At 38.7% G+C, this 25,925-nt stretch overlaps 1 protein-coding gene across 2 annotated transcripts in view; it reads left to right on the forward strand.

Annotated features, from left to right (window-relative positions):
- Mecom (MDS1 and EVI1 complex locus) overlaps positions 1–25,282 on the forward strand; it is a 558,857-nt gene extending 533,575 nt beyond the window's left edge. For both annotated transcript variants that reach the window (XM_038348277.1, XM_038348278.1), the window contains 8 exons: positions 2,793–2,819; positions 8,332–8,498; positions 9,446–9,523; positions 12,793–12,962; positions 14,848–14,992; positions 18,870–19,106; positions 19,918–20,101; positions 23,725–25,282. In XM_038348277.1, the coding sequence (XP_038204205.1) occupies positions 2,793–2,819; positions 8,332–8,498; positions 9,446–9,523; positions 12,793–12,962; positions 14,848–14,992; positions 18,870–19,106; positions 19,918–20,101; positions 23,725–23,859 (1,143 nt within the window). In that variant the 3' untranslated portion in view covers positions 23,860–25,282. The remainder of the gene's footprint in view (positions 1–2,792; positions 2,820–8,331; positions 8,499–9,445; positions 9,524–12,792; positions 12,963–14,847; positions 14,993–18,869; positions 19,107–19,917; positions 20,102–23,724) is intronic.
- Positions 25,283–25,925: the final 643 nt, after the last annotated feature.

The following is a 25,925-nucleotide window of genomic DNA, read 5'->3' on the forward strand; positions in this document are numbered from 1 at the left end:
ATAATATAACAAATCCAGTAATTAAGCACTTCAAAGCTGAGTGGTATAGCTCACAATAGAATGGAGAAAAAATGAAACTGGTTTAGTGTCTTTGAGCAATTTGGTCTATATGAATGTTGGTTTTCTTCTCTACCAAAACTCTCTGGAAGAGTTGATTTCAAGATGCCCATGCCACCTAAAACCTATTACTAGCCTAGGTAGATATGCCACTTGATAAAATGGGTAAGTTCATTTACCAATAATTGCCATGTGTATAGGACTGTCTTAAAAAAATACAGAATTCTCAGATATTTAATAAGATAATATGAAGGAGTGTGTTATATTTTAATATTCTCAAAGGTAACAAAGAATAAAACAGAGAAGGGATGTGCCCAGAGCTCAGAGCACAGCGGTGTCCCCTCCTACAGTCTCACTCTGGCATACCTGTGGGAACACAGGAGTATAGTTCATTCTTACCTTCTGGAATCGGTCTCTGTGTAGCGCCAGTGTTGGAATGATGGACAGTGGGAGGAAAAGTGGAGGTACATATTCAGGATGCTTGATTCACAAGCTATTTTTGAACTGTTGTGGGAATCTAGAAGTTTTAGTAAGTAATACTTAGGAGACAAATTCCTGGAGTACACGCAAGAGAAGCTCGGCTCTCCTTCAAGTTTTTGGTCTTTGGAGGGATCCATTTTCTTTTAGAAAACTCTTCAGGTCCCAAAGTATTGATTTGGTTTTTGTACTCAATCAGTTCTATACTAGCCCCAACTAATAAAATCCAAGGGTTTGGGATGATGAGTAACTGAGGCACAAGGGGTTATTGCTACTTGTAATTAGCAAAAGTGCTTTGGTTTGAAGAAGATTGTTCACCTCTTTATGTATAAATATGAGACCCCTTGGCCTTTCAGGGTGACTAGATTACAAGATTTACAGAGAGGATATACTTGGCTCTCTGTATGGTCTCTGAAAAGACCTAAGGGAGACTCTTCTGAATGTATGGACATCGAGAGCATAAAGTCATTGTAGTGAATGACTCTTCTGATGTCCTGATCTTACTTTCTAAGTCATGAGGTTTCAAGCATGGCTGCCCCATGTACCCAAGGATATTTGGAAAGATGGTCATTGTGCCCTTGGCATGACCTTACTGTGTCATGAGCCAACCCAAAGGACAGCTAAATACATGCTTGGCTAAGACCATTTGGTCCTTTACTTCCAATTTAAAACATTTTGAATCACAGAAGTTACAGACACCCACTGTCTGTTTCTTGAATTATCACACAACAAAGAGGATATCAATTCTTAATTGCTTTAGAAAAGTATGAACGCATACACCAGGTTTGAGTAGTGGTGTGCCATGGAAAAGCCTAGTTTTGCATTTTTAAAAACACAATCTATCCCCATACTCAATCTCTAGACGATAATAAGTGAGCAAGGCAATAGATAATCATAAAATCTTGCTGAAAGATTATGAGGCTCTCTTGCTTCTTAGAGAATTACAATGTTTTAAGTGATGTCCAAGTATGAAAAAGGTACATGCTCATACACATCCAGATTAAGAGATAAAGCCCAGTGTCCTCCTTCAGTGCTCGAGGAAGCAGTTTGTGCTAGGAGGCCATTAGAAGGCCACGCAGCCTTCATTTATCTTCACCTGGTGAATACGTTACTTGAGCAAAGGGAGTACTGAGCACTGTAGAGGCTCTCCCTGGATACAATGGTGAAAATTACCCACGGTGCTTTAGTTTAAATTAGAATTTTGAAAAAGAAAGAATGATCACAATAGATAAGATGTACGATGGAGAGGGTACATCACTGAATGCGACTCAGACTGTCCACTTCTTTGACCCCTAGTCAGGGTGTTTCACATTCATATTACAGCTGATTGAACTGAAGTAAAAATCATTTGGTGATAGACCCTTGTAAAGGTGGCCATTATCCATGGTTGGGTTTTTCTGACCTTTTAATATAATTTTTGCTTTTTGTTACTTTTTATTTTCTCAGATTTGACCTTTTTAATCTATATCAAAGACCCTGTCACTTAAGTTTTCTCTCTTATTCACTTACTTACCTCACCTGAGTATGTTTCACTACATTCTGAGGAGCTGAGAATAAGTTAAACGTATTCAAAGTTATTATTTATGCATGGCTGTGGAGACACCACATGCCCTTTGCCATTCACATGCTATATTGTTTCCAACAAGTCTTTCCCGTTGTCACATTTCATACTTGTCACTACCTTTATGGAAACAAGTCCTGTTATCTCCCAACTAAGTGATCTTCTCAAGAGTAAAAACGGCAGCCTTTTGGAAGAGCATCTAAGTCACCGTAACTATAACATTTTCATTCCTTCCTTCATACTTTTGTGTTGCAAGTACCAATCTGTCAAGCACAGAATTCCCAACAATATTTTCTTTTGTTATGTAATTATTCCAATTTTAGTAAGTGCCACATTTTCTGTATTAGTGTTATGATAGAGATGCAGCAGACTGGGTTATGAGAAGGAACTCTTGTAATGAATAAGAAGAAAAGGATGCTCTGCCTTCTGGATTCTGTAGCACACAGTAGATAGCTTTCGTAGAGCGGTGGACATGCTGGTTTCTAATCAAACTTGGGTCTATGATTAATCTTAGGAAATAGAGGAAACTCAGCAATATTATACATAGATTTAATTTTCATTTCTAGAACTCAAGATAGAATTACATGATAAGTAAACATTATCAGATTAGTATAAATACTCATTTCTCAAAGGATAGATTGCAGTAAAGATCCAACACAGAAGTAATTTTCTGTTTCTGTTTCAATTTTGCTACCAGTTCCCACTACCTGACCAGAGAACATGGGTAAGTTCCTTACATTTTTAACTAAAGTAATGTGGCATTGGAAAAAAGAGGTTAATCTGTATGCTGAGCAGAGCAGATAAGAATCCAGAGCTTTCCTTTCAGTGATAAGCCTGGAGCACACATTTTCCCTGCTCATCCAATAGCAGAATGTTCTCAATATAACGGGGAATATAACATATTAAAAATGACTCATGGAATGATTTTATTAGTTAAATTGCACTAATTCCATATTTCCACACAATTATGCTTTGGTAAAAGTGTTCTCATATAGACTTTATATGGGAAGCTTTGAAATGAATCATTAAGCAGATCCCATTATTATTTGGGGACAATGTATTACAGAATTTTTTGATAAAGCCCCATGTAAGGTAAAACTTGAACTAATATTCAGGGCTGACATTGGAATTCACATTCTTCTATCCCAAGGCAGGAATGGTTCCTACCAGTTGGAAACAGGGTAACCTTAAACTATTGTACCTAAGTACTGAATGGACTTTTCAGAATTAGGTCTCATTTCTGTAACTTGTGTATGAATGTCTAAGTATATCTGGTATCTGCTCATGATGCTAGGTGTAGGTTTATTATTTATTTATTTATTCATTCATTCATTCATTCATTTATTTATACAGAATGATATGCATGGAGGGAAGACTCCTCATTTTATATTTTACCCCCAAATAGAACTTGGTGGATGAGAGTAACATAGACCTCAGCTTTCCCTTTAAGTCTTCCTGTGTTTACATCACCCATCGAAATGGCTTATTTCATAGGGATACCAACAATCTTGGGGAAGTTTGGTGTCCTGCAGCCACGCTTGTTTCCATGCAAACTTAGTTACATAGACTATGTTAGCCTTTATTTATTTCCTTTATCTGGTTTATGTTAAGTATTTCTTTTTAACCCGGGGCTCCTCCATTTTCTCTGTTGTGGAAATAGTGATGGATTGAGAAATTTTCGCACTGTTGTTGCATGCTTAATAATTAAGTACATGTACTCAGAAAGCATTAAAATGTATATTGCCAGGGAGGGGAACGCGTGACAGAGGGAAAGGAGGCCGGTGAGAAAATGTGGAAGCCACTAGTCTAATTATGCCAAGTCGTACAACCAGTGCTTTTTTTTCTCGGAATATACTGGCCTGTGTTTTCAGGATTCCTCCCCTGTCCTTCTAGTAGAGGACTGTTCGGAGCTCCACGCCTCAGTTTTCTTACCTTTCCTAAGGTACAGTGTGACTTTGGCATTTGCCATGTTTGTAACTGCTTGAAGCTTACAGTGTTGATCCCAACACTTACGGCTGATGGCTGCATCCACTGGCAAAGCCAATTCAAAGTCCAGGCGAGGTCTCCTTTGTAGCATCCTGTGTTACTACTGTCTTATCAGGAAATACTCCTTTCCACCTAGGAGTTTCCAAGGCTGTGAATCACACTGGTGATATGAAGTAGATATTTGCCATACAGACTGAAGACACAGGCTTACAATTCCTGGTGGTAAATAGCTCTCAGTGATTTTGTAGCCCTGACTGTTGAACTTGATCTATGAAGTGAGATAAACATAAAATATGAGTATTCTCCCCCAAATGACCATGGCTCTGAGTTTCTCAAGATTATCAAGTGAGCAAATATAGAAAACTTCTGGCTCCACAAACTTTCCCATCCTGTTGTTTATGAATAGTTAGTTATTCTGTGATAAAGTCATGTGTAATCTAATTGGGCATCATTGGTCCACATAACTCATGGAGCGCTTGGACAGACAGGCTTTCACATAATCAGGTTGTCACTGAGTAGTTTCGATGAGAAACTTTCTCAGTTCCTCAGCTATCGGCACTCCAATAATAAATGCTAAGACAAGTACTTAGATCCAGGGTGGTGATATCTTGACTGAAGAAATGTGTTTTTTTTTTTTTTTTTCATTATTAACTCTATTTGACTACAGGCATAGCTGCATTTGGGGGAAGGAGCTAGGGAACCGCCTCTAAACAGTTTGCGTCAGTATAAAGTTAATAGCCTCTCGGGGACTGGAAGGGAGAGAAATAACTTCCTTTTCCAGACATCTGGCTGTAGATACTATCAACAACTATTATATATATGCAAATAAAAATTACTACTACATTGGAAAAAGCCTGTCATTTGCTGATCTTAGATTAGTCTAAGATATTAATGGGTCATTTGGCATTTTAATGCTAAAATATACAGTGGGTAATTTCTTTGCTTTAATTTCCCTAAATTTTTATTCATTGTATTACAATTCTTATTATATTTTATAATTAAATAATATAATTTATATCTAGCCATTTTTTATTAAATTAATTCTATTTCATCTCGACTTTTTAAAATGCCAGGTCAGACTTTAAAACAAATACCAAAATGTATTATCTTTACATGAGATATGTTTCTTCTGGGGGAACATGACATGAGTCAGAACAGATAGAAAGCTGAGGCTTTGGCCCATATATTAGATAATCCAGTGTCAATCGGTAAGGGCTAGATCAGCATTGGTCACAGAATGGCTAAACTATACAACTGGATGGTATCTAAATCACTTCTATCTGTTCAAACAAAGACCACTTAGTCGTTCTAATCGAGAGAGGCGTAAGAGCAAATCCCAGGAACAGGAAAGGGAGGATGGAATGGAAACGTTCCTGTCTCTTCAGTGTTGTCTAGCTGAGTGCTTGTGCATGTGTGTGTACGCGTGTGTGCACACACACGTGCACGTACACATGTGCGTGTGTATGTATATGTGCGTATATATGTGTGTACGAGTATATGTGAGCATGTGTGTGCATGTGTGAATATGCATATGTGCATGTGCACGCACACATGTGCATGCACACATGTACATGTATATGTATGTGTGTGTATATATGTATGTATGAGTATGTGTGAGCATGAGTGTGTGCATGTGTGTACATATGTTTATGTGTGAGCATGAGTGTGTGCATGTGTGTACATATGTTTATGTGTTTGTTTAATGCTTATACTTCCATAGTCTTGTTTTTCCCTTCTCCTTCCCAATTTTATTCTCCTTTTATTTGACAGCAGAAGTCAAAGCTGTGTGTGTGGCTTTTAAGAGAGGTTCTTGGGTGATGGATGTTCTTTTCTTACTGTCTTTGAGGATGCTATCATGTGGCTATTGAGTCTACACTATTTGACTTTAGGTTATGATGCTCATGGTATTCTGTCTAGCTGTGCTTCTAGAAAGCACATTTGTTGGTGCTTTTGCCACGTTGAAACTGTTAGAGGTGAAGTAATCTCACTGACCTTCCTTCGAAAGGATCTAGTGTTACAGCTCCTAAAGCAAGACACATTTCCCAGCAGCCAATCGCTCCCAAATAATTTGAAGTACTTGTAGTTTGTGTGCGCTAGAGATGAAAGCTGAGACTAATAACAGTCATGAGGAGGCTGCTTTCTGTAAAAGTGAAAACACGTTTCTTCAAGACACATTGCTTCAGGCATCTGAGTGGGAGCAAGATGGACATTCAAATTCTTTAAAATTACAGGATAATGAGACATTACCCAAATATTAAATGTACATAAATAAAATATTTGTAACCACCAGCCATGCACCTACTTCTCTGCCCTCGCAATGCATGAGAACACTGCGACCCCTTGCTTGTGGTCGCTAGTCAGATTGTAAGCCAGAGGCTATTTTTCACTCAGATAATTTATCCCATGGTGGAGAGACTATCAAAATGATTTTCCACAAGGAACAATTAGAAGGAATAAACGCAGATAAAATAGTATCATAAACTATTTCTGAATTGATTTTTAATAAATAAAGTGAACATGCTAATACTGGCTGGAACGGGGTAATGACTGTGTTCGGCAGGGACAGACTTCCCTCCAACCTCCCCGAGCAGTGTCACCATTCCTTATCTTTGCCCTGTGATCAGTATGTGTCAAAATCCTTCACAGTGACAGATGTGCTGTCCACTTGCATCTGTGCAGAATGTTTTAGCAGCTGAGTGATTATGAATCAAACCTCTGAGCTTAGAGCCCTTACTGCCTCCCAATGCGTTCACATTTGTCGCCTGACAAGTAAATGGATCTTGACTTTTCCTCTGAGATTTTTTTTTTTATGTGCTGTGTTTGATGAAAGACATTTGGCAAATTGGCAGTGGTACCCTGTACAACGCAATTTGTAGTTAGCATTAGGAGTCCGGGCATGAAATGGGCGAGCAGGTTCCAGGATAAAGAAGAAAGAAAGATAGCTAATTCGAACATGAATAGTCATTTGAAGACTCAAACCTACAACACACCCTTTGTGAGAAGAAAGCAACGTTTGAGATTTGACTTTAGGTAAAGATGCTCATGGTATTCTGTCTAGCTATGCTTCTAGAAAGCACATACATTGTTACTTTTCCTTTTCAGGTAGGCATGCTAGATTTTATTTTTAACATGCTAGATTTTATTTTTAACTGTTCGTGGAAAATACATTTCTAGCTCTGTCTTGATGTCTCATTAGAAAAAAAAATTAGTCTTCTGACTGGCTAGGTGTCTGGGCTTGCAGTTGCTCTCTGGATTCTGTGTCCACCACCACTGCCTCATTTGCATCTGAAAAACTTTTAACTGGTGTTTCCTTGGTCATATAACATCCGAGAACCAAGTGAGTTAATTTGACAAGCTGGCCCGAGAATTAGTTGTCTGTTTACAATTTGGTAGCTCAGGTTCTCGAATAAAATGTGAGTGCCAAGGTGACAACCCTTTGGGAAAGTTGAGGAGAAGAAGAATCTATGTAACTGCAAACAATAAAAATCAAGCTAAGTTGAAAACCAATACAATTCTCTACAAGTCGGTCCCGCAAATATGCCAGCGGGTGGTGACAAACAAAACATCCTAGACTGATTGAGCCCACGGAGAGAGCGTGGCTTGAAGAATGAAAACCTTCCCCTTGTGTCATGATATCTATTTCATGTGAAATTGTCTTACGATATCATAAACGCAGTTTAAACTAAATCTGCTCAGGACAAATGAACATTTCATCAAAATTTCTTGAATCTGATCCCACTTAAAATTTTGGATCATCCTGATATTAATCTAACCTAGCCTCAGGCGATTCTTACACACTGAACCTTCTCTTTCTGGATGACATACGTTTTGTTTAAGCTTCACCTTTGAAGACTTGATGTTCTTTCTTGCTTTCAGTTCTCATGAGGCACCACGGCTCTTTTATTCTTAATTATCCAGCAATGGTGGGTAGCATCTTTCCCTAAAATTTTCAGTTTCTCATTGATTTCAGTAGTACAGGGCTACCAACTAGATAAAATCTGATTTCGTTTTGTTATGTCTTTGGGGTATGCCACTCGATCTTGTCACTATGGTGTAGCCTAACCAGGCCACTGCGGAAGCAGTTCAGCTAGCTCTGCTTCTCATTAATTTCCTCATTGGTTGGCACTGATGCCCTGCAGTCTCCTTCAGAACCTGCTGCATGTAGGGATTTGAAGTCTTCTTGTAGAGTATTGTCTTGGTTAGTAAGAGATCATTGCAGAAGCAAAGATGTCTGTGATTGTGCCTTTCAGATGTCAGCTATTGAGAACATGGCAGAAAAGCTGGAGAGCTTCAGCGCCCTGAAGCCCGAGGCCAGTGAGCTCCTTCAGTCGGTGCCCTCTATGTTCAGCTTTAGAGCACCTCCCAACACCCTGCCCGAGAACCTGCTGAGGAAGGGGAAAGAGCGCTACACGTGCAGGTACGTGGAGCTAATGGCAGCCAAAAATCTTCCCCTTGGTTCCGAACAGCCTGTTGTGTGTTCTACAGATTATTCTTGATAATTTGTAAAATTATCAATATCAGCCATGACAGAATCTGGGTACTTCAAAGCGCTCTTTATTTAGTGATATATAAAAATAGTGGTTTAAAAAAATTATCATTAAAAAAGAATTTTAATGTAGAGCACTTGATTGTGATATACAGACACAAAGCAGATACTATCTACTTGTCTCACATTAGTAGTTATGCATTTTCTTTCACAGTTAATTATTTTCATGCAAATATAGAATATTACTGCCTTCAGTCATATATTTATCAATTGTCATGGCACTAATTTTGAATAAAGCTATTCACAAAAGACAAATAAAGTCTATAAATGAGGAATACTGCTTATTATATTTCTTAGTACTCATGAAGGGAGGAGCAAGCTTCCTTTGTGTGTTTATTGTGTTCCCTAATAAATTATGCTCGATGAATTCTCAATTATGTTCAGATACTTGTGCTATCTGTTTCAAGCACATCAGTTTCTCTACTCTTTGGCCACACTGTTCCTTTCTTTCCAGTTGAAATATATATCCATCAACCCAGAATCACAAACTCTTTGCATTTCTTAAGTCCTCTTGTCCGCTCCAGCTTTGTGAGTGTGAAGATATGGAATTAATAAAGCAGGTTTATTGGGGTCATCTGGGCTGATGCCTATCTTCATAAACTGCTCACTTATGCGTGAGCAAATTAGACAGGCCTCCTAATGCAGCCCTTATTGGTAGAGTTATTTATAACTTTAGGATGACTTTGCTGCAAACTGTAGATGCCAGAGACGACATGAGTTGCGTGCAGGATTAAGTTAAGAACACGCACATAACGGCATTCTGCTGCGGCGTAAGGCAACTCCGCTGACTCTCTCTTATAAATATCTTTTCCTCAAAGGTACTGTGGCAAGATTTTTCCAAGGTCTGCAAACCTAACACGGCACTTGAGAACCCACACAGGAGAGCAGCCTTACAGGTTTGATGAATTTTTTCTAAATATTTTGATAAATATTGTCGTATTCAGTGTTCATTAGGTCACAGCAGAATAAGAATTAGTTTGGTGTATTATATTTGAATGTAAATCAAACTTGGAGTCAAAATAGAAATGCGTATCTGCTGGGACCAAAGTTAAGAATGTCTTTTCTTCATCAAATGAGACTTCGTATTGTTTATAGTCTAAGAGATCTCGTGTAATTTCTAGTAATGGATATGTGTTTAAAAGATGTTAACAACCTTAAAAATGTTTTACTTTAGTTCTTTTTTCTCAATAATCAGTATCATTTTAATTGACAAAGATCATAACACTGAATTTCCTCTTGTCCTAGCTGCGAGTCCCTGCTAGGAGGTAACCATCCAAATATATCCTCTTCCGTAGTACAATTAAGTCATCTTCCACAGATCCCAACAGGAGGTTTAAGAAACAAACATCTTAAACCTCAGAAGAAGAAAAAAAAGTATAGATTTAGAGATTCAGCAGATAAGTATTCCAGGAAAAGGGTCAATTCTATCAATAGCTCCTTATTCTGTTAAATGCTAAAATTAACCAAATGATACACAGGTCATATTTGACTGTAATAGCTTTGCTTACAACACAATGGAATTAGTAACGTGACTACTTCAAAAATGCAACTCATTATTGAAAGTGTAGTACTTTGCCCTGACTATTTCTCCAAGAGTGAATCTATTTCAGCCAACACCGAAGTCTTGTTTCTCCTTTGAAATTCTTAAGGAGTGTGTACTAGTATAATTATTTGGCCTGAACACTATTATTCTCATTACAATAAACAAGTAGTCTTGTTTTAATGGTATTGTTTGTAAACATGATGACGAGAAAGGGGAGAGAGTTCAGCAGCTTGCTGTAAGACAGATCACAATGCCTGTAATTTAATTTCAGGGGAATTTGATACCTCTGAATTCCAAAGTCATTTTTACTCTCTTGTTCTCATGTACTTATCTACCCTCCTATACTGCATGCAATAAAAATGTAAATCTTAAAAAGAGAGAATGAAAAAAAATGGGGAGACCCATGCTCACTCAAAAATTAGAGAAATTTTAGGAGAAACTCAGAAAATTAGCATTTTCTTAAGTCCCTTGGTTTCTATTTATAGATGAACTTTATATAACAAATATTTAATAGGTAGAACAATAGAAAACTCTAGGTAAACTCTCCTTTGGAGAATATTCCATCACCTAGGAATTCTTAAGAATTCCTAAGTGGAAAGATTCCTATATTCCCATTTTGTTATGGCTGAGTGTTGTCCCACTCCACAGCTATGACATCACTGATACCATGCTCCTTTAATTCTAGGCTGAATGAGAAGGTCTTATTCTGCTTCATACACAATGCTGTTGTCGTACATGTGTTCAAAAATGCACAAACTAGTGTTTGCATAGCTGGAAATCTTGAATGATTCGTCCAGATCTTCTATTTTACAAATGGAGAAAAATAAGAAATCTTTAGATGCTAACTACTGTCTATGAAGTTTGGTAGCCAGACTGGACTTTTTTATTTTGGAGCTTTTACCTCGTATCAGATTTCAAAGGGTTTTTGGCTCCTATTTGATTTGAGCTATCATTTAAATACCAGATAATATATTGGACTAGAATAAAGTTACTTTAAAATTTACAGAACTTGACTCTCTATTCAAGGGCAAATGAATATATGGGGTCAAAATACGAGTTGGTCATGGGTAGAAACCTTGTTATTGATCAACTTTATTCACATCCAAGAAGGTGATGTTGAGTAGATTTGGAAAAGGCTTTTCACACAGAAGAAAAATGGGAGAATGTGAAATTCTAACTCTGTGATTCATGTAGACTGTGTCATGAGCAGAATATTTCAGGCCTTTGATTAGAGTGTGCATTTTCTCTGTAAGGCTCCTGGGTTTGCTTTACTTAGTCCAACACAGTTGTGCTAACTGCACCAGATTCCTCACTGCTGTGTGCTTTCGAAATGAAAGTACAGCAGTAGAAAAAGCCAGTGTCCCATAAGTGTTCTTCCTATGACAATGAAATGGAATAGCTCCGATCACAGCAGATGTTCACTCCATTTTTATTACTGTTGTAAGCCAGAAATATTAAAGAACTTTGTGATGCAGAAGTTGTTCCCACCACCTCAAGGACTCTTGAGTTGACTTATTGATACCATGCCAAAGTAACTAGTTCAACAGCTTATTTTTCCCACAGACCTGACTAGATTTCTGACATCACAAGGGAAGCAGGAAGAGTTGAATACTTGGAGTGTAATGAGTGGAGTTGACTTTTAATGTGGAGTGTTTGAGCTAAAGACAGCAACGAGGTGCAGCAGGACCCGTCGCACATGGAAGTGCAACTAATACACACTTTTCTTTAGAAGACAGTCAGAAAAGTCAGGTTATTTTCTTTTAACATAGCACACACACACACACACACACACACACACACACACACCTCACAAATACACGATAGAGTCTCCCTTCAAGTGCTGTGAAATAACTCCATCAATTACAAAACCACTTCCATCCTCACAGAAAAGACCAAGACCTGGGGTAGACTGGGTCTCAAAGTTTTACATTTTTATTTAATGGACAAAGAAAAAAAATAAAATAACTTAGAATTTTTATTTGTATCAAATGTAGAAACAGTTAATAATTCAACTGACCTTGTTTGGCGCTGTGACCGACTTTTTAATAGACATCAGAATGGAACATTGGGGTAGGTGAGAGCAGGAGGCTACTGAAGACCTTTGCTTTCATCCGGGGAACGCAGTGGCACCATCACTTGCTTTGGTAACATTTTAGTATTGAGGGAGGCTCTGGGATTCCTAATCACTACAGGTTAAGAAAAAACGCTGTCTTTGGCACCAAGCACATTTTTTTTTACATTGCTTTAGTTTTTAAAATATTGGAGTATTTTGTGCCACTTAGGAAAAAGCAATGGAATTTTCTTTGTAGCTATCGTTAGGTGAGTTAAATTGGTTAGACTTTCAATATTCATTTAGTTTGTACTTAACTGTGTTGTGTTAAGCAGAACAAGACTCAATGCAATCACTTTGTAATATGCTTAGTTTAGTGAGATTTGTGTAAAACATTAGAACTCAGTATTCTAATAAATTAGAGAGCAATGAAACCACCCTAAACAAAACACAGCAAGTCCTATATAAATAGTATTTTCCTATGTGAAGTGTTATTTTAGCTTTCAGGTCCAAAAGCCTTGTGAAATGACTTCTAACGTGTTTGCTATACTGGGTCTGTATTTACTTTCCAGATGCAAATACTGTGATCGGTCATTCAGCATTTCCTCCAACCTGCAGCGGCACGTCCGCAACATCCACAACAAGGAGAAGCCGTTTAAGTGTCACTTGTGTGACAGATGTTTTGGTCAACAGACCAATCTCGACAGACATCTGAAGAAACACGAGAATGGAAACATGTCTGGTGGGTCCTCGGTGGTGTTGTGGGGGAAAGATGACTTATGTTCTGTACCGTGGAATACAATCACGCTCCTCAGTCTTCCCTCCCATTTCAACACTCTAGTCTGATAGCACTCTGGAAATTCATGCCACATTTCCCTGGTGTTTTAAAACCACACGAATGAGGCAATCACTGATGAATGGGAATGTGAGACTCCACGGTCATATTTAGGTTTTATTTCCATCCAGCTGGACTTATCTCAACAGGCAATCTCAAACAAAGACAGCCATGACCTAGACGCTGCACAGATATGCCTCAGAATTTCCTAAATGGCAAGAATTCTCTTTTCATTTATTCACAGAATATGTATTCTAAATATGATAAAAATCCCTGAATACGAAACTAGAAATCATGGTCCCCAGGGTGACTTTTGTGTAAGACTATGGATAGGAAAGGGATATGATCAGAACAACATACAAAGGATGCACAGATCATCTGGTTTTGTCCCAGATTGTTACCTAGAATTGAGTAACTGGCAACTTCACCCCAGTCTCTAGCCTTCCTTGCTGGCAAATGTGCCAATATGTTCATAACAGAAGAGATTCTAAAGTCTTTCCTTTGCTTTGGACAGTTAGACAACTAGGCAAGAGCTGGCCTTTGTCTGCTGGTGTTTATGTATAGAGACAACCTATGCAATTAGGAGTGTGGTGGGCGAATACTGAGTTCAAGAAAGGGGGCTTCCGAGAAGGAAAAGGAAATGATTGGATAGCCAAATCATTTTTCTTGAATAAATTACTTTGTTGATCCTTTTTGAGTGTAAACAACGTTATCTGTGATCTTGAATGATAACAACATACATTATTCATTTTCCTCATATCCAGAAGACCAATCCCGGGTTTAAAGTTTTAGATTTTAGGCCTAGAAGTTTAGCCCAATGAAGAAACTATGGAAATTTATTCTATGTGATAAGTATTCTATATTATGTAAGCAACATTACTTCGGAAAAAAAAAGAAAGTTAGAAAATGCAACTAGTTGGAGGCCCAGAAATATAGCTCAGTGATAGAACAGTTACTTGGCATGTTCTGGGCTCTGAGTTTGATTTACAATATTGAAAAATAAAATTGTCAAAATTGAATGCTTGGTTTTTAACCAGATAATTTCTTTAAGATGAGGGGGAAAAAACCCTGGTTTTTGTTACAAGGATGGTAATAATGAACTACTAAATTGTAGACACATTGCGGGAATACATGAGCAGCTTTAAGCCCGTGTTTGCAGAAGACCTGGCAATACATGAAGTACTCACGGTGGTGCAAATTTATGTGAACCAATACAGCAGTTCTGTGACAAACGTATCATGACTTTAGTTTTGCAAGGAAGCCGAGGATCCTCATGACAGAAAGATCCATTATTGGACTCTTCATGCTGTACGAGCCCCTGGGTCGTTTCTGCGTCTGCTTACACCCCCTTGTAACAAAAGCAAGGCACAAAATGCTGGGTGTGGTTTCAACCTTCACTTTGTCACACACCTTAGTGTAGCAACAACAAACATGCACTGATTGCAGCGAGAACTGCGTGCAGTGTGTTGTGGCAGAATCTGGACATAAGGTTCCTATAGTTTCTGACCCGATCTTCTTATATAAATAGAAACACTCCCATGCTCCAGAAAGATAAGAAGAAGCAGGTTGAGAGAGATGACAGCCTCGATAGGCTGTGGGTCCTGGTCTTGGTGTACCAGAGTGCTCTCAGGAGACTCTCAGGAGCAGGCACTGTGAGTTGGAGTTGCTTGTACTCCCTTTGAAAAGCACAAGTCTTAAGACCCAGCACTCCTCCGGTTCACAAGGAATGAAGTTCTAAGTAAGTGGCCAGATGAACAGTGATCTTCTCACAAAGGCTTTCTCTCCCATTCAGGTACGGCAACGTCATCGCCTCACTCAGAGCTGGAAGGCACAGGTGCAATCCTGGATGACAAAGAGGATGCCTACTTCACAGAGATCCGAAATTTCATTGGGAATAGCAACCATGGGAGCCAGTCTCCTCGGAACATGGACGAGAGGTAAAGCAGACCTTGTAGATGTTTCTGCACGCATGTGCCTAGGACTAGAGTTACTGCTGATGCCAGTGGTTGGTGTTTATTTGAATGCACAGCAAATAGTTGTAGTGAGGAGCTGCGGGCAGGGCTGCTTTTCGTCCTGCCCGGCTCCCGCATGGTTAGCTTTACACCCGAAATAACAACACACAAATTGTATTCTTTTAAATACTGCCTGGCCCATTATTTTCAGGCTCTTACTCACATCTTGACTAACCCATATCTAATAATCTGTGTAGCACCACAAAGTGGTGCCTTACCAGGTAGATTCTAGTGTGCGTCCATCTTGGGCTGGAGCTTCATCGCATCTGGCTTCTCTCTGAGGAGAGGCATGGCGGTCTGTCTAACTTAGGAGAGGCGTAGCATCTGACTGAGCCATCTACCTCACTTCCTTCTTCCTGTTCTGTCTACTCCGCCCACCTAAAGGCTGGCCAATCAAATGGGCCAGGCAGTTTCTTTATTAGCCAATGGGAGTCCTCCATCAAATAGTTATGCAATATGTTACATGCACTAGTTATGCGTGTGTGGTGTGCATTTGTGTATTTTGACATGTGCATCAGTATCCATGCACATGTATGTATGGCCAAGCTGTGGAAGCCCGAGTTTGAGCACCTTCGCCAATCATTCTTCCACCTTATACTTTGAGGCAAGGTCTCTCCAAGTCTAGCCTAGAGCTCACTAATGTTGCCAACTTGGCTAGCTAACATGCTGCCAGAATCCTTTGTCTCCATCTTCTGAGGATGGAGGTATAGGTGGGCCACCATGTCCATCCAGTGTTTATGTGAGTTTGGGGGACTCTGATCTTCTTGCTTGGGCAGTAAGTGCTTTAAGTGCTGAGTCATCTCTTCAGCTCCATATTAGTTGATTTAATTTTTACAATGATATCCTGAAAGTGACTGCAACTTTATCAGCAAAAGAGTGGGGACATCAAAGGTTAATGACTTGCCAGAAGCTGTATAAATAATTGATGAGCCATAACCTGGCCTATTTGTTTTGCAGCCCATTTCGCTACCAGACAGATCTGCTTATCTTAGCAACCAAATAAAATATTTTACAAAATTTCAAAAGCCAGCAGGAGACTCACCACAAGGGGTCAACTGGATCGCTAGTCATTGTTGGCTATTACTACTTATAATATGATATTAACAGATAACCTATGACACAATTTCTTGTGTCTCCATCCTATCTCTCTATCCCTCTATATATCAGTATTAATATGTATATGAAATTCACATAGATTAGGTCAATATGTTTGCACCGAAGCTATTCGAGAACTTTTTAATTGAGAGCCAATAGTTCCTCTTGTACTCTCAAACAGGCAGGGATGTTGGCTTTAAGTGGGCATGGCTTTTCTTGAGCTAATATCATCAGCAGCATCAAGGACATCAGCAGAGAAGCAAATGCTGTTGATAATTACTCATTCATCTATGCTTGACCTTGTATGTGAAGTTAATCGCACAGTATTTTGCCAAAACTTTTCTTACATTTAAATTTCCGTACCATTAAGGATAGCTAAATATTTGGTATTGAAGAACTACCCTTCTCTGACCATAGCTATCCTGGAGCCCATTAAATTAGAATATTTTAAAATATCATGAACTTAATTGATAAAGATTCCATCACTTTATTGTGGCACTGTCTATAGTTTGTTATGCTGGTAAAAGCCTAGACTAACCATTTTACATCATAATCCAAGGAAGCACACTTCAGATAATAAGTGCTCTAACTGAAATAACAGTAAAACAAACAACTGTGCTTGTTCTTTATTTTGTGTAAAAGCGTAGCTAGGGAAAGGAGAGAGAAGGACCCTTTTAGGCCTCTAAGAAGTCGTAAGAGCAACAGCATCTCCTTGTTGGACGTCCCTTTCCTTTTATTTGCCCCTTTGTGTTTGTGTGGTGTGGGGGAAGATGAGCCCATTGTTCGGCAGTTAAAAATGGAGTTAGTAACAGACATAATGTACAAATTAAAGTCTGATTATATAATAAAAATAAGAAATGCTAAAATCACCATTGGGTTCCCAAAAGTCTATTCAAATTTGATAGCGCTCAACTGGAGATTTTGAGGCTGCATAGCCGCAACATCTGGCTTCAACATGTCTAAACACGGAAGTAGAAGGCAAGTCATTTGACTTTCCCTCTCTCTGCACCTATCAGGCTACTTTTGATGAATAATTTATCCCTATAAATTGCCACATTTGAAAGCATAATTAACAAATAGGCTTTCTTAATCATGTGGCTTTTGTTGCTCTTGGTTTTTATCCATGGACTCTTTGTTCTTTTACTTTCATTCTTCACTCTTTTAAAATAATAACAATTTCCTTCCATTCAAGCTAGCAAGTTGGCAGTGTATCTGAAAACTAATAGTTTATGTCTGTGAAAAATATGTTTTCATCATTCTTTTTGGTAGAAGAGGTTAAGAGGTTGTATAAAATGCTCAATAATGATGTTACTTTTTCTGCTCAAATGCATTTGTACTTTGTGCTTCTGTCATCTCCAAGGTTGGCTCATGTATGTATTGCTTTAATTCTCAGAAATCTAAACGTTAAGTTCTACATTTTTTTTTTTTTGCGTGGGAATTGCTGTGTATGCTTTCTGATCTTTCATGGGCTAAAAAATCATTTCATTTTTCATATGGAAGTGTACTTACCTACATCAATAACTGAAGGTTCTGTGAGTTTCTAATACAGTAACTAGATAGAGGAACATGGTAAGACAAAAAAAATTATGGATGACTTAGAGATTCGGATGCGTGGGTGCCTGTGACGGTTCCTATCTTCTCAAACTCATCAACCGCTCTGACCATGCATCTTTCAGAAGCATCTCCCTCTTTTCAAGTGCCTATACTTGTGTCATGTTTTAGTTCTATTTTAAAGTCTTATAACAAAACTTATATTCATATTTTCCTTAAATTAAAATAATTGGTCATTTTGAAAGCCTCACCATCATGTATGCCTTCAAATTCCATAAGCGGGATTTCTGTAATACATTACACGAGTTCTGTATTGCAGCTCTTTCCAATGTGAACAGAGATATTACAGAGGACATTTTAAGTTGAAAAATGATTGTTTTGCATTGTTAGCTATGCCTGCTATGTCAGTTTCAAAGGATGTTAGTTCACTTAAATTCCTACTTGATTTACCATCTGTGTGTTTTCTTGGAAAACAAAGAACTCCTTTGCTCTTAGACAATTTAGGATCATTTAGAAAGAGTCAAGATTAGTGGGCTCTCAATAACTTCCAAGCTTGAATATTGTGTCCAAGTAGCAAATATCACAACTGTCATCCAGGAAACAGTAAATACCAGTCGCTCCTTGGCAGCTTTGCTCACTTTGTCTTTGGTTTCATAGATTCGGTTTGTGTGTGTGTGTGTGTGTGTGTGTGTGTGTGTGTGTGTGTTGAAGCAATTGTCAGCGTCGCTCAGTGACACATGTTTTCCAGAAATCAATTACTTTAAATGGTGGCACTTAAACGGTAATTATGTACATTATGTGGAGAAAACAGTCATTTGCTTTTACATAGTGCACAGCATATCATTTATCAGGAAAGATAAGAAATCCGAGGCTGGGCTTGCTTTTCCTGTTCTGCCAGAGGCTGCATTTGCAGCCGGAGTAATCATCCAGTTATTTTTGTCTTTGTTTGCGCCTTTGTGAAAGTACATTATTTTCCCAAGATTGCAATGAGACACACACAATATAAACTCCTTTTTGTAAGTGCTGAATATTTAAACTATTGTTAGGGGGAATGTTGAAAAAACGAACTGCATGTTTATATATCATCTATCTATCATCTATCTATCTATCTATCTATATTAATAACTTATCCGTTTATTCTCTATACTTTTGAAAGGATGAATGGCAGTCATTTTAAAGATGACAAGGCCTTGGTAACCAGCCAGAATTCTGATTTACTGGATGATGAAGAAGTAGAAGATGAGGTGTTGTTGGATGAGGAGGATGAAGACAATGATATTCCTGGAAAATCCAGAAAGGAGCTGGGGACAAGTAATTTAGATGAAGAAATCCCTGAGGATGACTATGAAGAAGCCGGTGCCCTGGAGATGCATTGTAAGACATCCCCAGTGAGGTGAGTGCTTTGCAACTTTGCAAGCCAAGCAACAGAGGTACTATGTGTGGCAGGCTGTGGTGCAAATTCCTCCAGCTCTGCTTGGCTACTGAAAGAATGTGTTAGATTATGAGGAATTTGTGAGTAGCAAATCATTAACCTTCTATTTGACCCGGGAAAGGCACACACAGTGCATCAGTTTGACATAGGAGAAAATGAGGTGGCAAGGGACACAAGCATGTAAATACATTAGTGTTTGTGGAACTCTGGTGGCCCCAAAGCAGGGAGGATGAATGAAGATTACACAAGCATTTGCTTTTTAGATTCTACTTATGAAGCCCAAAGGAAAAATAGACATTTCATTGTGATTGAATCCATTCAATCATCTACTATAGTCGTAACTCAAATGTTTAATATAAATTTCACAGATGATAGATTTTTAATGGGAAGATATTAACAAATAGCTAAGGTGAAGGTGATACTATATTTTTGTGATTGCAAGGTATCCTGACTGAATATTTTTATAATTGACTTTACTCTAGAAGAAGTTTTCAAATGTGTGACTTCTGTTCCCACACATTGCTAACTCAATATGGCATTGACTTTACTTCTAATACATGCTTGCCTTTGTCAATAAAATATTGAAATAAATATATATATTAAGATGTGATATTTGTTAATATTTTAAAACTAGCAAGTATTGCATGCTACTTTACACAGCAGTGCAGTATGAAGTTTGACAGCCATTAAGATAAAAATGACAATAACTTGATGAGACAAGAAACTGCAAAAGAAAACCCAATTTCTGTGCTTTCCCATTGGTTCATTTTAGGTATAAAGAGGAAGACTATAAATCTGGCCTTTCTGCTCTAGATCACATAAGGCACTTCACAGATAGCCTCAAAATGAGGGAGATGGAAGAGAATCAATACACTGATGCTGAGCTGTCTTCCTTTAGTTCTTCCCATGTGCCAGAGGAGCTTAAACAGCCGTTACACAGAAAGTCCAAGTCACAGGTACTGATGGCCGCAGTCCACATCAGGGGACATGGTGCATGCATGCGTGCATTTCTTCGATAAACAGAAGGAGATACTGTCACTCTGTGGCATTCTAGAATCCAAGTAGATCTGGTTGCTTTATCCATGATGTTCCTGGGTTTTCTCTATATAGCTGATCAATGCCAAAGTTAACTAATGCAGCCATTAGCATGTAAAACTGCATTCTGTACCACTGAAATTTCCATGGCAAGCCTGCCCTTGCCTTGCAGTTCCTTGAGTTTCCCTTCGGTTCTTGTCTTCTGGATAGAGAGCACACATGGCTTATCTTCAAGTTCTTTTGTTATCTCAGTATTATTTTCTGATCATTCTGTATCTATAACTTCCATTGACATATGCATGTTTTAAAATTATTTACTTTTCTTTACTATATATAGTGAATTCTGATATATCCATCGGATAATTAAGTCTAGAGATTAGGGATAAAGTGAAGGCCAAAAATAAAATGAGCTACCAAAGATCTACACCAGCTTAGTTACAGATCTAGAAATAAAGCCTGTCAGTGTTTACTGAGTGAATGAGTAGTCTTCTGATTCATAACCAACCAGCACATGGCAACAGAAAATTATTCTAAAAACGGATTTGCCAGAACCAATTAAAAGAGCATTAGTCTTTTGTTAAAAGATAAAGAGAAACAATAATTTTTATGACATCTACACTCAACTGAATGTTCATTAAGACCATTTAAAAAAATACAGTTTAGCCAAGCGGTGGTGGCATACGCCTTTAAACCCAGCACTTGGGAGGCAGTGGCAAGCAGATCTCTATGAGTTCAAGGCCAGCCTGGTCTACAAGAGCTAGTTCCAGCACAGTCCCCAAAGCTACAAAGAAAACCTGTCTCAAAAATCCAAAAAAACAAAAAATAAAACAGTGTATATTTTGGTCACATTGGTTGAATTGTTTGGTTCACTTAGAACATTTTGGAGGTGGCAGGACATATTGAAACAATGGGCCATATTAGCCTACACATTTTGATATGATTTCCTATTCTTTGAGATGCATTGGGCTGGTGTTAATAATGAAATAGTAAAATCTCAGCTAAGATATGGTGATTGCTGATCAGGGACATTATGTCAGTAGGATAATGTATGTTGTTTGTAATCGTTTATTTCAATAAAAGCATATGATACTATGTATGTAAATAGAGAAATTAATATTTTTTTCTGAATGGGATATAGTCAGACTCTGCACAGTGGACTTCTACAATCTATGCCATCTTGGCAGAAGCATGTAGGTTATGGTCAGATGCCATTTCCTCACTGTAAAAGAAAAGCAGAGAAGTTGTCTCCTTCTTTTCTCTGACTCAATGGGCTGAACATGACTTCTCAGTTTCTAATGTTAAGTTTAACCCATACAGAGACACTTATAGACACTTCCATAAGAAGTGGTTGCTTTGAATATATATGTATGCGTATATATGTACATATACATATATATGCACACATATATCCCATGTTTCCCAGCTTTCAGAGATTCATGGAGGATCCAAGATTCCTTTCTTTTAGCTATCCCACCCATAATGTGCAGAACATAATATACATTTCAGAAACTGTCAGACATGAAAGGAAGCCAGAGGGTCTGAGAATGTAAAGCTAACAGCTGTGGCATGCGTCTCAGGGCCAGCATTTTGAGGTAAATGTCCTTCCTAGACAAGGTACCAGCTAGCATCACAACAGATATAAGCATTGTGTAACCTAGCTCATATTATTTTACTTCAGTATTCAGATATGTATACATGTGTATATATGGGTATTCCATCAAGTATTCATGCAAACTAACTTTATTGTGAGGCTCTGGTCACTAATTCAGCCACTCTGTGGCTCAGCAGCTGTCTCCGTGGTGTGGAGGAACTGAGCAGTGATCCCTGTATTTAAGTTGCCATTTGATTTCCCAAGAGCACACGCTTTCTGTCAATTTTTTTAATATAATTTGAAATTTATGGTGCTTTTCTCCAGCATTTATATATTAACTCTTTACAATGATTGAACCCAAAATCACGAATCAATAAAATAGTGACTTTATTTTGCCATGGGAATTTCCTTGAGGAAAACCATATTCTACAAAAACTATTTCCTTAATGGTATCAGTTTGCACGAGGCTTCCTAACCTGAATTCTGTGTTTCCTCTGCAGCCATTGGAGAAAAGTGCTGGGTGGTTCTTAATTAGTGTAAGGAAATTTAAACTCAAGTGATAGAGTAACCAAGGTCACCACAAAGGACATGGACTCTGCATTATCTATCCTTAATCCTTTAGAACTTATCACAGTGCCTGGCATAGAGTTCATGCTTAAGGAATATTAGTTGAATAAACACTGGGATTTTTGTGCAAACCCAGAAGGTACATCTCATCTATAAAAATCAAATGTGGATCAGTCACTGAAATAGTTGCTATGCAAGCACAAGACATGAGATTTACCCGTAGAACTTCACGTAAAGAAAGCCAAGCATGGTGGTGGAAGGGTTCCTGGTGCTCACTGGTCAGCCAGCTAGCCGCATTGGTGAGTTCCAGACTAGGGAAAGACCATGTTTCAAAGCACAAGGTGTGCTGTACCTGATGAGCAGTATCTAATGCTGACATTTTGTTTCCACACAAACACACACACACATGTATATGTAACCCCCATATGCAAGCATATGTACATGCATGCATATGTGTGCACACACACACTCACTCACTCACACACACACACACACACACACACAAATAGAAAAGCCAAATGTGTGCATTGAGAGCCATGACCCAGCAAATTAAAATCAGCCTGTAATCTAACCAAATGCCATGGTGAGAGAGAAACCACAGGCTGGCCACATGTCTCAGCATGACTCCCCGAGATGAAATTCTGCTCAACAACAGAGGCATTTGTCTTTGTTTACAGACACTTGGAATGTCTTTGGCAGGACTTTAATGATTCCACTTCAACAGCATTTTGACAAGCAAGTTTAGCAATGGATGAGACCCACAATAGCAAATCAACAGTGAAAAGTTCACTCACAAGTCAAGACCAAACACTTCATTTGAATATTTTCCTTGGCAATGGGTGAGGGAATCTCTGAACAGTTATTTAGAGCTTGGCATGATCACAGAGAAGAAAGAGTTGCTCCTGTCAGAGAACCTCTGTGCACCTTCTCCTCATGGACTCATGAGTAATGGTTGCTTAGGATGTTGTCGGGCCTCCTATTTTTTTTTCCTTGATGGAATTTACTTGAGCGCTTATTCTCAGGGGTGTTAGATGTCTACAGTAGGTATTTCAAACACAACCGGAAACTTGAGAAAGGACACTGGTCTCAAATTTGGGCAGAAATAAGACCTAGTTTTAAAGAGTTGAAGGACCTTGGGGTAGTCGTTCACCTTCAGGAGTCTGGGTTACAGGGTGCAAGAGTCAGACCGTCTCCTCCACAGTCTGGCTAAGGTAAGCACTTACGTCATTTTGATGAAAAGAATAGAGCCCCTTATCAAATACAGTCATGAAGGGTGCTTCTGTCCAGGGTCTCATGTCTTCCTAATATGCATGGGCTATATTCTTTGAATTGGATTTGCTCTTTCTGTTCAAATGCCCTTTAGTGAGTCTCTCCTTTTCACTCCAGGCATATGCTATGATGCTGTCGCTGTCTGACAAGGAGTCCCTTCATCCAGCCTCCCACAGCTCCTCCAACGTGTGGCACAGCATGGCAAGGGCTGCAGCAGAATCCAGTGCCATCCAGTCCATAAGTCATGTATGACATTGTCGAGGTTGACCAGAGTGGGACCAAGTCCAACAGTAGCATGGCTCTTACCTAGAGAACTCTTTACAAGACTGCTGAGCAGAATGCCTTATCAACCGAAAGGGTCACTCATTTAAAGTTTGGTGACCTTAAACTGAATGATTAAAGAAAGGGAGAGAAAAAAAAGGAAGCTATTTATTCTCAATATTTTGTTTTGCACAGCAAGGCAGCTGCTGACTTCTGGAGGATCGATTAATCTAACATGATCAGAGATGAATGAAAACCTCACTGGGGAAGGCACCTTCCACTCTCCTGTCCGAGGGCACTGGTGGGTGAGAGGGGCACTTGAGACGGCAGCATTGATGATACAAATGAACACTCCATAGAAATCAAATTTTGCTTTTTACAAGATCACCTGATGTGATTGGGAACAGTTGCTTTTAATTACCAGATTTAATTTTTTTTTTCTTTTTAAAAGTTTTCTGTAATTTAATCCTTTGAAGATGGAAGTAGTCAGAAGAAATGCACAATGATTATAGGAAGTAATAGCAGGAGTTTTGCCACCCCCCTTACCTTTTGCCTTCTTAAGTACATTGTTTAAAATAGGGAAAAAGGGTATGTGTATACTGTAAACTATGGATGCTCATGCTCAGAGAGGTTAAGTCAGTGATGTAACCTACTCATCACCAGTACCGCTGTACCACTAATACGATGTTTGCCAAATCCTTGTGATAACATCTTAATTTTAGACAATCATGTCACTGTTTTTAATGTTTAACTTTTTTTGTGTGTTGCGTGTATCATGTATTTATTTGTTGGCAAACTATTGTTTGTTGATTAAAAAGAGCACTGTTCCTGTCAGCCACTATGTTATGATGTCTGAGGCACACCCCTTTCGGAATTTCAAGGACCAAGGGGACACGACCTGTGTATGGGAGTGCCCAGTCGTGTTTGGCTTTCCCTAACATTCCTTCCTTTTGGTTGTTGTTGTTGTTTTGTTTTCCTTTTTAATGAACTAAATACAAATAGATGCAACTTAGTTTTTGTAATACTGAAATCAATTCAATTGTATAAATGATTATAATTTCTTTCACGAACGCATGATTCTTCTGATTAAGAACTGTACCCCATATTTTATGCTGGTCGTCTGCAAGCTTGTGCGATGATGTTATGTTCATGTTAATCCTATTTGTAAAATGAAGTGTTCCTGACCTTACGTTAAAAAGAGAAAAGTAAATAACAGACATTATTCAGTTATTTTTGTCCTTTCTTGATAAACCAGATTTTTTTTCCTTTTGTTTGTAATCTCATTTGGAAATAATTGGCAAGTTGAGGTACTTTCTTCCAATGCTTTGTACATTATAAACTGTTATGCCTTTCAGTGCGTCACTGTGGGAGGAGCAACTAAAAAATAAAGACTTCCAAAAGTGATGGAAACTAACGACTCCCCTGTGTGCTGTTTTCTTTGCTCATGCAAGTTTAGTTCCCTTCTGGCGTCCAAAAATGATCTAAAGATATGGTGTTGAAGACCCCGATGCCCTAGCTGACTTGTGGAATGTCAGCATGTTTGTTTGGCTTTGAGATGACACAGTGATAGATCTTAGCCAGCCGTGAGGTCTGCTGCTTGTGATGAACTTTCTTCATGGTGCAAAATCAAGACCCATAGTCCTCGCTTCCCAGCCCTGGCATCAGCCCAGCTCTGCAGTACACATTGTAATCAGAATGGAGACCGTGTCACAGGGAGCTTCCCTGGTGTTTGTGCCTCTGCTCTCGGTGGTGTGTGTGTGCCTGGCGACAAACCTAGGGATTTAGTATTCATGGTGCACTTAGTATTCTAAAGCACTGAACTATATACCCCATCCTTGATTTTCCTTATAATAACATGCTTACTGTCAAATTTCAGAAGCACAGAAGCATCATTCATTTCCCCCCTATGTTCCCACTAAGATTATGTTATTTTTTATATGTGCATAAGAACTTATATGTATATATCATGTGCATGCCTGGTGCCCTAGATGGCCAGAAGATGACATCAGATGGCTTAGAACTGGTTATAAGTGGCTGTAAGCCACTTCTTGTTGTGA

Source organism: Arvicola amphibius, chromosome 11 (assembly GCF_903992535.2).
Source record: "Arvicola amphibius chromosome 11, mArvAmp1.2, whole genome shotgun sequence".
Classification (NCBI taxonomy): Eukaryota; Metazoa; Chordata; class Mammalia; order Rodentia; family Cricetidae; genus Arvicola; species Arvicola amphibius.